The sequence below is a fragment of the Glandiceps talaboti genome, chromosome 14 (genome assembly GCF_964340395.1).
Source record: "Glandiceps talaboti chromosome 14, keGlaTala1.1, whole genome shotgun sequence".
Taxonomy (NCBI): Eukaryota; Metazoa; Hemichordata; class Enteropneusta; family Spengelidae; genus Glandiceps; species Glandiceps talaboti.
The window spans coordinates 19,419,116-19,435,144 of NC_135562.1; the positions used below are offsets into that span (position 1 = coordinate 19,419,116).

A 16,029-nucleotide genomic window follows, 5' to 3' on the forward strand; every position below is an offset into this window, starting at 1 on the left:
CACTACAAGGTAGTGAGCATAATGTTTAACAACCATCAGCAAGTAAGCCACCAGCCAGTCAGTGTAATGTACAGCTACCAGCCAGTCAGTGTAATGTACAACCATCAGCCAGTCAGTGTAATGTTCAGCCACCAGCCAGTCAGTGTAATGCACAACCATCAGGTAGTCAGTGTAATGTACAGCCATCAGCTAGTCAGTGTAATTTACAGCCATCAGCTAGTCAGTGTAATATACAGCCATCAGATCACCAGTATGTCTGACTTTCAGTCATTTTGTTATGATTTTGTCTGTATCTTGAGCCACTGCTTTGACATGACTGGGGTGGTTTCTAGCAAACACTGTTTCATGACTTTCATATATACACATCAATTTTTTTTGGTGATATAATCCAAATATGGCCGCCTGCCAGCCATTATCTTATGATTTGTTCATGTCCATAGCTATAATTTGCACATGACTTGACTGGTTGCATTCAAAGCTGGTATGAAGACCTTGTCCCATGACATACATATGCACTTCAATTTTTTTCATGATACGATCCAATATGGTGGCCTGACAGCCATTTTCTTACGATTTTTCATATCCATAGCCATTACTCTGACATGTGATCGATTGTTACATTGATCAACAGCTCCGTAAAAATGGTTGAAACTGTGTGGACTGTGTCATTTACAATGACTTGTTACACGGTACTCCATAGATTAGAAATATAGAGGGTTAACTTAAAGTGTATGTAAATAGGTTTACAATTTTTCCGACTTTTTGCCTGCAAATGACGTAGTTTTCATAGGTGATTAAAGATTTGTGTGACATTTTTGACAAAAGTACGATATTAATTATCGTATCTGAAACTTTGGAAACCTATTTACATACACTTTAATACTATGAAACTTTTAGCTGTGATACTCTATTTTACCAATGTATTCCCCTTAAGCGAACCACTTTTTGGTCAAAACATTTCGAACAAATAAGAATTATGTATGGCATAGGGAATAGGCATTGATTGTCCTCAATAGCTACAGCACAATTGAATATTTGTTGAGTTGTGTTTTATAGATGGTGAATAATGCAACAGTTACTGAATATAAGGGTGCAATATAATTCAAGAAAACATTTTCTGAATGCCAATGATCTTTACTTCTTTGTTTTGTTTATCCATTAAGTTTTCAGAAATTCCTGAACATTTGCTTGTAGTTAGCCTAATCTTGACATGGCTGGATATATGTATGATGCCAGAATTGCTGGAAATACAAATTGATACGTTTATATCCAGGGTTATGTCCTTTGTATGCGCTGATGAAGGAAACCTACATCACATGGGCTTTGCAATAAAGTAAGTCAGATCCTTTCAAACTTGGAAAGATGTGACTATTCACTGTATCTTCATTTCCCAGTCTTATGAAAACCTAAAAAAAAAAAAAAAGGTTTTGTCCAACATTTCAATTCACAACATCTTTCAAATCTTTCAATCTGGCATATTTAATTACATGTATAACATGCTGTATATTTTTACTTGATGTAAAGGAAAGGCTCTCTACACTCCTTGAACAAAATGTGTTATGAATATTAATTCTCAATATTGACATTTATTATTTTTCATATTTGTTTTGCTGACCAAAGACACATCATGAGTCTATCAATGTGATTGTCCTTGTATGACCTACATTTGTAAATGTGTCTGTTGAAAACGATATCATGAAATACCTGTCTGTGACTATAATAACATAACATGAAGTTGCATATTACATCATAGTAGACTTGAATCTATTTCTTTCAATTGTGATCCAGTAAAATATAGTATGCATCATCTGTAATGGTATGTAAGTAGCATTTACACATAGTGTTAACATGTTTGAATCTGTCTTTTTTTCAGCATGGGAAGGGCTACAAATAGATATTTTGAAATGTGTGGCAAGAGGATTGCTTCTGAAACTGACGTGGAACTATTAATTCACCGTAAAGTTCCTATGTCTGAGCTAGGCTTGAAGAAATCATACAAAATGTTGATCATGTGTGAGGTATGGTTTGTTTTTTGCATTGAGGCTGACTAAAAATTTTGAATTCTGTAAAAGAATTAAAAAAATCACAACAAGGTGAAAATTCCCCAATTAAACGAGACTTATCTGTAAGTGGAATTCTACCGAGTGATGTAAGTCAGCAAGGGATTACATGAGATTGCACAAATCTCCCAGAAGTCAGTCTTGAATGTTCAGCGAGTGAATATATTTACACATCCCGATGACAAGTGTGTAGTCAGCAATATATATTACAGTCCTCCCAATGACAATTTATGGGTAGGATATACAATTGACAGGGTTGGGCATGTAATCCCTTGCTGACTTGCATCACTCGGTAGAATTCCAATCAAATCGCAACTTACAGGTAAGTCTTGTTTAATTCGGGAATTCTACCTCATAATGACGTCATCAGGGACTACATGACATTTGAAAGCAATGTGTTTACGAGTTGTAAGACAAAATACCCACTCTGACACACAATTTATAACAACCCATGTCTACAATTGTTACAACAAATTACTGTATACAAGTAACAATTCATACAAGCAATTCATTGCTAGTCTGGACTCGATGTCCATACATTCTTTCACTTATGTTTAACACTGAATGTTCATTGTTGATAACAGTCCTTTGGCAAAACTATCCTGTGTCTGGACAGGCTAATTATAGTACTTAGCAAATGTTGATGGTCTGCACCAGCCAGCTCTGTTCATGATAATTTCAAGAGGCACACCTCTTATCTTTGCTGCAGAAGTTGGTGCTGATCTTGTACTATGTGCAGAGAACTTGGTAATGTCAATACCTGCTCTAGACAATACTGTCTTTACCCATCTTGCTAAAATATCCTTAGATACTACATTGTATGGCTTTACATAGCTGAATAATAACTGAGTTTTCTCATGTCTCAAAGGTTTTGTGTGGAGTAAGTACTCTCGCAATACAAACACTACACATAAATGCCTATCTGGCGGAAAAGCTGATAACTCTAACTCTGACTTGTGTACACCAAGTCTTGTTGTTTTCAACACTTTATCAATAACAAACTTGTAACTTGGTTTACCAACTATCATATTATTTAAATTCAGACAATGGATGGACCTTTGACCTGATAAGATTGCTATCATTGTCACTAACTGTAAAGTAAGAGTTAACAGTCAAACTTGTTTGACAGACTGTATTTTCCTAAAATTTTCTGAGTTTACTCATAAATTTGGAATTTTTCGGGCTCTTTTCCGAAATTTTTCAGGAGCTTGAGCGTGTGTATGACTTCTCTAGCGGGTAGTAATTGCACACTGACTTCTGGGAGATTTGTGCAATCTCATGCAGATGACGTCATTATGAGGTAGAATTGATACTATCAAGTATTTCTGTTCCAAAAAAATTCTCTTGCAGGAATGATTTGTTCTAACTTGAAGCATATTGTAAACTTTTAGAACATTATTTATTGGAGCCACTTATTATCTGACTCTTTGGAACTGGGAGTCTGGTACTGAAATTGAAGTTTTGAACAAAATGCTAATGCATCAACACTTTTTTTAATTTCTAGAACAAAGTCAGTACAACTAGAATAGACTTCGCATACCCTCAAATGGTTTGCCAGTTTTCATCAGCTGCCAAAGATTCACCATTTGAGACAGACGACCATTATATTACATATGGAGTATCTATGGTTGGTATTTCTTCTATACTTCTGACAAGAGCACATGTTTGTAAGGAAATGCTAGAGAGGAAAGAGAAGTGTCTTATGGAGGAACCAGTATTTGCTGAGTCTCATTTGTTTCATAGAATGTGTAAGCATGACGATGTTGATGCTTTCGATCTTATCCCATTAATAACTGTGTACCTGGCAATTAAGAGTGTGTATCTACTTGATAAGAAAGTAAACGAACAATAGACTCGCATATTAATAATGTAAATTTAGTACCGCCCTGTAAGGCAGTGGTAACTCATTAACAGCTTAAATTATGTAGATTCATCATCTATCAAGGTTTTGCTATATTTAGAAACAAACAGAGCTCGATGGCTGTGTATAAAGTTGAGAAATTAAAAACAAAGCTTTCAAACTCAATTGAGTCTGAAAGGGTGATGGCACAAAACGAGATCTTGTGACATCATAACCAAGATAGATAGATAGCATCTTTCAATCACAGTGAACAAGGACTCAGTGGAGTCTGAAAGCTTTGTAAGTTCTCAACTTTATCTGGTGACATCAAGTAAAGTTTGTGTCCATTATTAGCTTCAGTGATACAAAGTTATTTTTGAGTCACATATTACTTGTACAGACTGACTTGCTTCGAATTTGGTGCCTATCACTTATATTGTGAACAAACTACCTAAGTTCCATATTAATGATTTAATTGCTTTAAAATCAAATGCAGTACATGTCATTGTTTTCTTGTTTTAGATTGAAATGGGAAAGTACTTATATGAATTATGTGAGGGGTAATGTACAGAAAATGAAATTAGAAAATGTGTTTATATGTGTGTGTGTGTTAAAGTATGGCGTTAGGATATTCGATTGGTGTAAGTTTGTTAAAATAATGATACATACATAAAACTGTATTTGACAAGTTATTTTGAAAGTAAATATTTTAAATATTTTGTGTATTTTTGTAGGTGTGTATGGCCTAGATTAATGTAAAGATAAATGTAAGGGAACACTTGCCTATTTTGCTGGTTTCCAGTGAAAGACTTTTTGTCTTTGTTAGTTTTTTTTCTGTAATGACTTATTGGGAAATAATATCAATATCAAGACATAGTCCCCTAAAAGGATGTTGTAGTAGCAATGAGTGAATTTTTGTTGCTATTAGTGAAAGGTGTGATGTACAATTTGAACATGAAATAAAGATATAGATTGAAATGGTAGAGTACTTATATGAATTATGTGAGGAGTAATGTACAGAAAATGTGTTTATATATGTGTGTTAAAGAATGGAGTAAGGATATTCGATTGGTGTAAGTTTGTTAAAATAATGATACATACATAAAACTCTTTCTTTTCGAAAAATGCACTTTCCTCTTCTCGAAAATAGCATGTTCTTGTATAAATGGCCAACATGAAAGTTAGATGTTAATAATAATGCGAAAGATATGTCGTTTATATTATCGAAAACGAAATGAGTCACATGCGATTGTTCAATTTCTTCCCCACACAATATGATAGTGTGTATATGTATATATGTGTGTGTGATGTATATATATGTGTGTCTGTGTGTCAATACTGTTTTATTGCGTGTTTCCATAACAAAAAAGGGTTTGTGATAAATACTACCTTATTTTTACACACCTGGAACCGTATATAAATATTATGTATAAGAGTGTCGTATATAAATATTGTCAGTTGTACCTTGCGGACACAGATTACAAATGACTATAATCAGATGACCTGATATTCACAATGAATATACTCGTTGGACACAAAATTCCTCAATGAATATACTAAACATACGCGAATTTATGAATGAATTCGTGATTCAAGTGATCTTTTGGTAAAAAAATTCTGATTTAGTAATTTTGTTGCTTTAGCAGTGGACAAATTAAAAATTACCGGACTAATCATGCTATTTCAACCATCAGTGGCAGCTCTTCGTAACCAATGAGGTGCATATTCATTGTTGTCATGATACGATCCAATATGGCTGCCTAGCAGCCATTTTGTTTGCGAATTTTCCATGTCCAAAGCCATAAAGACATGCTTGAACAGATCTCATTCAAAGTTGCTAATAGGACAGTGTTATATGACATTTGCATATTCATTGTTGTCGTCATACAATCCGATATGGCTGCAAAGCAGCCATTTTGTTTGTGAATTTTCCATGTCCAAAGCCATAACTCAGACATGCTTGAACAGATCTCATTCAAAGTTGGTATTAGCACAATGTTCGATGACATACATGTGCATATCCATTTTTGTTGTGATACAATCCGATATGGCTGCCTGACAGCCATTTTATTGGCGCAGTTTTCATGTCCAAAGCCATAACTCAGACATGCTTGAACAGAGTAGTGATATCAAAAACAACCATATGAGGCCAAACAACATTAACCAGGTTTGAAAATGACAACATAAACTGCCAGTTCCTTAAAACCCAATCATAGTGGGAACTATGTCATTTTCAATGACTTGTTGGTTAAAAATCTATAATTCCAAAACTACTGAGTAGATTGGGCTGAAATTTAATGGGAATGCATCTAGGGATGTATTGACATAGAAATATTAAGCATACAATGATTCCCATGAGTGATATCAAATTAGATGTAAAAATGCTCATTTTTGGTCAAAAACTTATATCTCAAAAAGTACTTGGTTACCAAGTCTGAAACTTGGGGAGATGTTTCTGAAAGTGTTATTCTGCAGATTTTCTTCAAAACATTTTGACAAAATTGGCCCTAGCAACCATGACCATGCCCTTAGCAAAAATCAAATGCCAGTATATTTTGGTCAAATAACAACATCGTCTGGTAGGCAAGTGAGTAAACATTCAAAAAATGTATGAAAATACCCTAGCAACCATGACCACGCCCATAGCAACAGCCAAACAGTCGTGTATTTCACAAAGATAATATCAGGAATTCATACACATGTGAACAAAAACATACAAAAATGTATGAAAATATATCTAACAACATGACCACGCCCATAGCAACAGCCAAATGATAGCATATATCGTAAAGATAGCAACATGTTTGGATAAGCAACTGGATAGTCATTCAGCAAATGAACACCTATTGTTAGCATGGACTTAAAAACTGTACAGTTGTGCTACAACGCTATTGGCGGTATTTTTAGAGTAATCTATCATATCAATACCACTTCGTCATCAAAAACTTAAACAAAAAGAAACACAAAAATGATGTTGCAATGTATCATGATTCCACGTCAGTATCCGACACACACACACACGCGCACACACACACACACACACACACACACACACACACACACTGACAAGACGGCAGAACTTCAGTGATGAGTGATAACTTCAATAGTGGTTGAGGTGATTGGTTGAAACTCTTAGTGTTTGTTAACAAATCTTTCTTTATACCGTCTTCTATTCATTTAGACATGCAAAATTATTGCCGATATACCTTGATAAAGAATTTTTATTCGAAACGTCGGATTTTACATCCATTTATACGGACTGACTTACAAGTTCCATATGGAACATAACAGCAAAGAAACGGAATAACAGAACATGGAACACATTGTAACAGTCGAGTGACCACATTCTACGTTAGTTTCTGGTGAGTGAGGATCATTCTATATTGGCACTCACGAAAGTTAAAGTTAAACTATATTGTAGGAGATTATTCCTTTGTTTACTAATATATATATATATATATATATATATATATATATATATATATATATATATATATATGAGACCACGTGTGTGTATGTGTGTGCCTGTCTGTGTCTGTGTGTGTGTGTCTGTGTTGTGCGTGATCGATCGATTGCGCAGCGCTTGTGGATCCATCGTTGGCGCGACTATCGATCCATCGCACAGCACAACTGGTGGATAGGAAACAAAGGACTGACAATGAGCGACAAATGGCTAGTTAAATCAAATTACTCGATCAAGACCGTATTTAAGGTGTGACAAGTCTTGAATATATATGGTTAATAAATACTTGGGGGGGGGGGGGTAATGATATGGGAAGAGGCCGGTGGATCGATACTGTAACTACACAATAATTTAATTAACGATCCCTCTACCATGAGGTTCAAAAACATTATGATTCTTTCCTCAGTCGCGTGGTTTTATTAGCACAACTGAACTGAGGTTCAGTAGTGCTATAGGGATCGCCCGGCGTCTGTCTGTCTGTCTGTCTGTCTGTCTGTCTGTGTGTGTCTGTGTGTGTGTATGTGTGTGTGTAAACAACTTAAAGTCAAAAACTGCTGAACCGATTGCCATGATATTTGGTGGGTCCATTACCTTGGGTATCTAGTTGGGAAATTGTTCAAATCAAAATGATCGCATCACAGGTGTGTGATTTGGGTCAAAAAATGTAATTTTCCTTCAAAATCTTCTTTGTTCTCAGTGAACACCATGAGGGGATGTGTTAGGTAACGTTATATAATCACTGGGCAAAGTTCATATGCACATTCTAAATCCAGTTATTACAATAGGTTATGTAAATAAGACTGGTAAATATGCCCTTTCTTTCTTGGTGGAAATTTTACTAAGTTTGAAATGAAAATGATTGCAGCATGAGGGTGATCATTGATTTGGGTAAAAAAACATGATTTTTAGCACAACTGAACCTCTGTGTGTGTGTGTGTGTGTGTGTGTGTGTGTGTGTGTGTGTGTGTGTGTGTGTGTGTGTATGTATGTGTGTAAACAACTTAAAGTCAAAAACTGCTGAACCGATTGCCATGATATTTGGTGGGTCCATTACCTTGGGTGTCTAGTTGGGAATTGTTCAAATCAAAATGATCGCAACACAGGTGTGTGATTTGGGTCAAAAAATGTGATTTTTGGTCAAAAAACTTAAACTCAGAAACTACTGGGCAGATTGGTGCAAAATTTGGTGGGAAGATTCTTTAGGGGGTGTAAAGTAAGATTTGTTCATGACATGATGATTCCATCAGTGATATGCAAATTAGGGCTAAAAATGTGTCTTTTTGGTTAAAAATCTATAATTCCAAAACTACTGAGCAGATTGGGCTGAAATTTGATGGGGATGCATCTAGGGATGTATGGACGAAGATATATTAAGCATACAATGATTCCATGAGTGATATGCAAATTAGGTGTAAGAATGTTCATTTTTAGTCAAAAACTTATATCTCAAAAAGTACTTGGTCAATGAGTCTGAAACTTGGCGAGATGTTTCTGAAACTGTTATTCTGCAGATTTTCTTCAAAATATTTTAAAATATTGGCCCTAGCGACCATGACCACGCCCTTTAGCAACAACCAAATGGCAGTATATTTTGGTCAAATAACAACATCATCTGGTAGGCAAGTGAGTAAACATTCAAAAAATGTGTGCAAATACCCTAGCAACCATGACCACGCCCATAGCAACAGCCAAACAGTTGTGTATTTCACAAAGATAACAACAGGGTTTAATAGACAATTGAATAAACATTCAAAAAATGTATGTAAATTTGCATAGCAACAAGACCACACCCATAGCAACAGCCAAATAATCACGTATTTTGCAAAGATAACAACAGGAATAGAAAGACAAATGAATAAACATTCAAAAAATGTATACAAATACCCTAGTAACCATGACCACGCCCATGGCAACAGCCAAACGGTGGTGTATTTCACAAAGATAACAATGGGGTTTAATAGACAATTGAATAAACATTCAAAAAATGTATGCAAATACCCTAGTAACCATGACCACGCCCATAGCAACAGCCAAACGGTGGTGTATTTCACAAAGATAACAATGGGGTTTAATAGACAATTGAATAAACATTCAAAAAATGTATTTAAATTTGCCTAGCAACAAGACCATGCCCATAGCAACAGCCAAATGATCACGTGTATTGCAAAGACAATATCAGGAATTCATACACAAGTGAACAAAAACATACATAAATGTATGCAAATATATCTAACAACATGACCACGCCCATAGCAACAGCCAAATGATAGCATTTATCGTAAAGATAGCAACATGGTTGGATAGGCAACTGGATAGTTATTCAGCAAATGAACACCTATTGTTAGCATGGACTAGCATATGGATAAACACTTAAAACTGTACAGTTGTGCTACAACGCCATTGGCGGTATTTTTTTCACATGTAGTATACTGTATATGTTTTGGGAAAAAACAAACATTGTAAGCTACTTTAGAGACGGCGAACTAGTCATTGTGAACACCCCATTGAACAGCAGGAAATAAAACATGTTGGGCACTAAGAGAATGGAATTAAAACAAAATCGAACAATAAACAAATTACTGAAAATGGCAAGGCGTCTTCATTGTCAACCATAAACACTCCTTATACAAGAGGAGATGTTCAGCGTGACGGCGCGTTTCGCCATTTCGTTTCACTTTACACCTGTTTGTGTAGTGATAGAACCGGTTAGGCAACATCAAGAGGACAATCCATAGTTTTACTCTTTGGCTTTAACCATGGAAGTATAACGTCGGGTTATACTTCCATGCTTTAACAAAAATCATGACTGTCCATAAATTAACACTTGGGTTTAGATAAAGGAGGCAAAATCCGTAGGTTTACTCTTTGATTAAGGTATGTAGGTCAAAACTGTAACTTTACACACGGGTTCATAAAAGATGGTATTTTCCGTAACTTTACAGGAGGGTGCACATTGGTATGACTGAAACGTATTGATAAGATGAGCTTTTTTAGTATATTTGTCATGATATTTCGATATTTCATGATGTAGGCTGCATAATCAACCGTATTCAACGTATTCAAAATATTGCTGCTAGAATTGTAACTCGTTCCAAAATCACCTTTCACATCACTCCAATTTTATATCAGTTGCATTGGTTACCTGTTTCTGAACGTATTGTTTTTAAGATTTTAGTTCTTATTTTTAAATCCATTCATAGGCTTGGACCAATTTATCTTTCTGACATGATAGAACTATACGTTCCACGTCGTAATTTAAGGTCAGCTGATCAGTTCAAACTCTGCCCCATTCGATCACGTACTAAGACATATGGTGATCGTGCTTTTAGTGTTGCTGCCCCCACTCTCTGGAATAATCTCCCACTCAACATCCGTCAGTCACCTACCTTATCTGCTTTTAAATCCAATGTTAAAACTTTACTTTTTAAAACTGCTTTTTAAGTGATATTTGTATTGTATGAATTGCTTACAGCGTCTTTGATCACATTTTTTTGTGGATACTGACGCTTTATAAATAAATTATTATTATTATTATTATTATTATTATAAATATTATGTTGTAAAGTTTATTAAGCAGTTAGAAGTCATGGATTGAAAAGGGTAGGTTTCAGACAGTATGAAAAAATGGAGCCATCGGGGTAGGTAAGCCATGTATGTACATACACACATATACATACATACATACATACACACACACACACACACACACACACACACACAAATGGAGCCATCGGGGTAGGTAAGCCATGTATGTACATACACACATATACATACATACATACATACATACACACACACACACACACACACATACATACATACATACATACATACATACATACATACATACATACATACATACATACATACATAAGACAACTAGTACCAATATCTATTTTATTATATTCAAATTTTCATTATCAAAGAAATAATATACATCATATTATAGTTAAAATAGTAACTTGCAATATATGTATGATTATCAAAAATTATATAAACATTATTTGTTCCCTTCCTATTCACCATACAACTCACAAATGTGGGCTTTTATCTTTGAAAGCTAATCCAATTGTAAAAATTGACCTATTGTGACTGTTAGACAGCTATTTTGGATGACAATTTAGCATCTAGTTAAAAAATTAAATTCTTACATATGACAGCCTCCTATCTGAAATAATATCTAACGAGCATTGAAGAATTATGAATTTGAAATAAACTGCAGAAAAATATAGTTAAATGATTGGTCAGTCTGTTGTTCTGGTGTGTATAGGAAAGCACTGCAAATATTGTAGGTATTTTTTCACTTAAAACAAATGAAAGTGCTGAGACTAATTCTTATACTGTATTTCTAATCGTATACAGCCCATTTCATGTTAGTGTTCACTGGCCCTGCTACAGCCATTGAAAATGCTACATTCTGCACTTTAAAATAGCAAGATGCAATTTCTGTAAATTAATTTTTGACTAGATGAAATAAACTGTTTATGTACACTGCTTCTTGATGCACAAATAGGAACATCAATGTATTGCTGTCTGGATGGTGGCACGTAGTCTATCTGCTAGACCTCGGATGTTCTTCCGATTAAAAAAAGCCCTCACTGCGAACTTCGTTCACTTATAGTATCGAAAGAAAGCCCGAACGTCTAGCAGCAAGACTAGGTGGCACGCTAAGTTCATTTCATTTAGACAAAATGTCACAAGAAACTGTATTCATTCAAATCCTATTATCTTGCAATGCAGCTTAAAGTTATACAGTTTCTGCAGGGTTTTTTTATCGAACAGTATGTGGAAACTATTTCTAAACAGGAAATGAATGGGCAGTAGATCCAGAACACATCAGTTATTGCAATGATTTTCAAATGAGGAATCAAAATTCAACTCTAAAGTGTTCATGCGGACCTGGCCCACAATAACATTTATTCCAACTTTACATGGTATTCTGGATGATAGAGAAAGAACTTTGATATGGAACACCGTCAAATATCATTTGAAAAATTCTAAACAGAACTCTTGTTTTTCTTCCAATATTTTTTTAACAACGTTGTACATTCATTGTCAGATTGATAAAATCAGGGTTATAAATTTATAAATCAGCTAAATTAGAAACAAAACAAAAGACAATAGAAACCTCAAAATGCTACATTATGTCATGGAATTCTATTTTAAAGTTGTGTCTTACAACCTTAACCTTTGTCACTGTATTTGACCAACTACCTAGGGCATGAAAACAGTCAAACATTTCAAACACTTAGCTTTATTATTATTGCCTTTACATTTTTTTTAAAAAAGGAGAAAAAACTATCCAAGTGAGGTTAAATAAAGCAATGAGATATAAATGATAATATTTTAACTATTTCTTAGTGTAATGGAAAAGAAAAAAGAAAACAATGACACTTGTCTGTAAGGTATGCTGTGATGGGGCGCCCTCACATGGGCAGGGTAACATGACTTATGTAACAATGAAACCTAACTGAATGGACAATTGTGTTTTTGTTTGAGGGGTGATGGAGACACACCTACCTTACACCTCCTGCCTTACCTTTCCTCCGCACTCCCCCCCCCCCTCTCAATAGGAGGTTAGAACATAAACACTGTTTTACTTTGCAAAACTTCTGATCAAGTTAAAAATATAAATTTGACCGGTGACCAGACAATTCAACCAATCACTTTTACTACAGACCTTAAATCTAAGCTAAAACACTGACTGATACATACATTCTAAAATTTTAAGCTATAAAATAATAAATTCAAAAATGTGGAAAATTCAATGCATTGTTACATATTAACCTTTAAATGTAAAACTTAAACATAATAAAAAAAAAACCCAGCTATTTGGCAACTAATACATATTACTTAATAAACTTAGTTTAACAGTCCATGAAAGTTGTCTGATAAAATATATAACTACTGATGGGGGACTATATTTCTTGGCAATTTACTACTTTTTTCGTGGAAGTGACCTTTTTTATCTGAATTCTCTGTTGTGATGACAATGTTGCTATAGTGACATATATGTTGATAACAAAATACTGAATATCCTGACATCGTTCCTGACCTTAATGAAGAATACCTGCATAGAAAACAAATATAAAAGAATTAAGAAATGTGACGTAAGTATATACTGTTTTGTTGTCATAAATTTGAGATTCTTCAAAATATGTACCCTTGTCTGAACATTTTAAAATTACGTTCTCACGGTGACTTCACATCGAAAACAACTTTTGTGGACAGCGCCCTCAATGGCACGTTCTCAATTTTTTCTTGTTTTTCAAAAGCGTGCATACGAGTAAAATAGTTTTGTTTCAAAACTAATGCAACTACTTGACGTTTTGTAGTGCATCTCTTTTACAGATAGAGTGTCAAATGATATTGTATAAATGATATAAATATAGTAGATAATTTACCTGTGAATCGTACAGTATCTTTTATTTAATTAGAACCAAGCCAACTACACAGGAGATGACCATCAAGAAAGTACTGATAGACTGAATACCTGCACCACCTATTGATAAAACATTAATGACAAACGATGAAATATAGAACTTTCTGGTTTTAACAAATGATTTTTAAAATAACAACATTCTGATTTTTACTCATTATATTCTGTATATTCAAGGTTTCACAGCTGAAAATATCAAATGATTGTATATTCTGCACTGTGCAGTCAGTAAATAACAGTTTTGACGAGGTGTATATTCTGCACTGTGCAGTCAGTAAATAACAGTTTTTGACGAGGTGTATATTCTGCACTGTGCAGTCAGTAAATAACAGTTTTGACGAGGTGTATATTCTGCACTGTGCAGTCAGTAAATAACAGTTTTGACGAGGTGTATATTCTGCACTGTGCAGTCAGCAAATAACAGTTTTGACGAGGTGTATATTCTGCACTGTGCAGTCAGTAAATAACAGTTTTTGACGAGGTGTATATTCTGCACTGTGCAGTCAGTAAATAACAGTTTTGACGAGGTGTATATTCTGCACTGTGCAGTCAGTAAATAACAGTTTTGACGAGGTGTATATTCTGCACTGTGCAGTCAGTAAATAACAGTTTTGACGAGGTGTATATTCTGCACTGTGCAGTCAGTAAATAACAGTTTTGACGAGGTGTATATTCTGCACTGTGCAGTCAGTAAATAACAGTTTTTGACGAGGTGTATATTCTGCACTGTGTAGTCAGTAAATAACAGTTTTTGACGAGGTGTATATTCTGCACTGTGCAGTCAGTAAATAACAGTTTTGACGAGGTGTATATTCTGCACTGTGCAGTCAGTAAATAACAGTTTTTGACGAGGTGTATATTCTGCACTGTGCAGTCAGTAAATAACAGTTTTTGACGAGGTGTATATTCTGCACTGTGCAGTCAGTAAATAACAGTTTTTGACGAGGTGTATATTCTGCACTGTGCAGTCAGTAAATAACAGTTTTTGACGAGGTGTATATTCTGCACTGTGCAGTCAGTAAATAACAGTTTTTGACGAGGTGTATATTCTGCACTGTGCAGTCAGCAAATAACAGTTTTTGACGAGGTGTATATTCTGCACTGTGCAGTCAGCAAATAACAGTTTTGACGAGGTGTATATTCTGCACTGTGCAGTCAGCAAATAACAGTTTTGACGAGGTGTATATTCTGCACTGTGCAGTCAGCAAATAACAGTTTTGACGAGGTGTATATTCTGCACTGTGCAGTCAGCAAATAACAGTTTTGACGAGGTGTATATTCTGCACTGTGCAGTCAGCAAATAACAGTTTTGACGAGGTGTATATTCTGCACTGTGCAGTCAGCAAATAACAGTTTTGACGAGGTGTATATTCTACACTGTGCAGTCAGCAAATAACAGTTTTGACGAGGTGTATATTCTGCACTGTGCAGTCAGCAAATAACAGTTTTGACGAGGTGTATATTCTGCACTGTGCAGTCAGTAAATAACAGTTTTGACGAGGTGTATATTCTGCACTGTGCAGTCAGCAAATAACAGTTTTTGACGAGGTGTAAATTCTGCACTGTGCAGTCAGCAAATAACAGTTTTTGACGAGGTGTATATTCTGCACTGTGCAGTCAGCAAATAACAGTTTTTGACGAGGTGTATATTCTGCACTGTGCAGTCAGTAAATAACAGTTTTTGACGAGGTGTATATTCTGCACTGTGCAGTCAGTAAATAACAGTTTTTGACGAGGTGTATATTCTGCACTGTGCAGTCAGTAAATAACAGTTTTTGACGAGGTGTATATTCTGCACTGTGCAGTCAGTAAATAACAGTTTTTGACGAGGTGTATATTCTGCACTGTGCAGTCAGCAAATAACAGTTTTGACGAGGTGTATATTCTGCACTGTGCAGTCAGCAAATAACAGTTTTGACGAGGTGTATATTCTGCACTGTGCAGTCAGCAAATAACAGTTTTGACGAGGTGTATATTCTGCACTGTGCAGTCAGCAAATAACAGTTTTGACGAGGTGTATATTCTGCACTGTGCAGTCAGCAAATAACAGTTTTGACGAGGTGTATATTCTGCACTGTGCAGTCAGCAAATAACAGTTTTGACGAGGTGTATATTCTGCACTGTGCAGTCAGCAAATAACAGTTTTGACGAGGTGTATATTCTGCACTGTGCAGTCAGCAAATAACAGTTTTGACGAGGTGTATATTCTGCACTGTGCAGTCAGCAA

At 35.2% G+C, this 16,029-nt stretch overlaps 1 protein-coding gene across 1 annotated transcript; it reads left to right on the forward strand.

The window, feature by feature from the left end:
* The first annotated feature begins 1,227 nt into the window (after positions 1-1,227).
* Positions 1,228-4,849, forward strand: LOC144446008 (uncharacterized). The gene is made up of 3 exons (XM_078135677.1): positions 1,228-1,333; positions 1,874-2,018; positions 3,565-4,849. Exons 1-3 carry the CDS (start codon positions 1,230-1,232, stop codon positions 3,910-3,912), a joined length of 597 nt encoding a protein of 198 aa, XP_077991803.1. The 5' UTR covers positions 1,228-1,229; the 3' UTR covers positions 3,913-4,849.
* Positions 4,850-16,029: the final 11,180 nt, after the last annotated feature.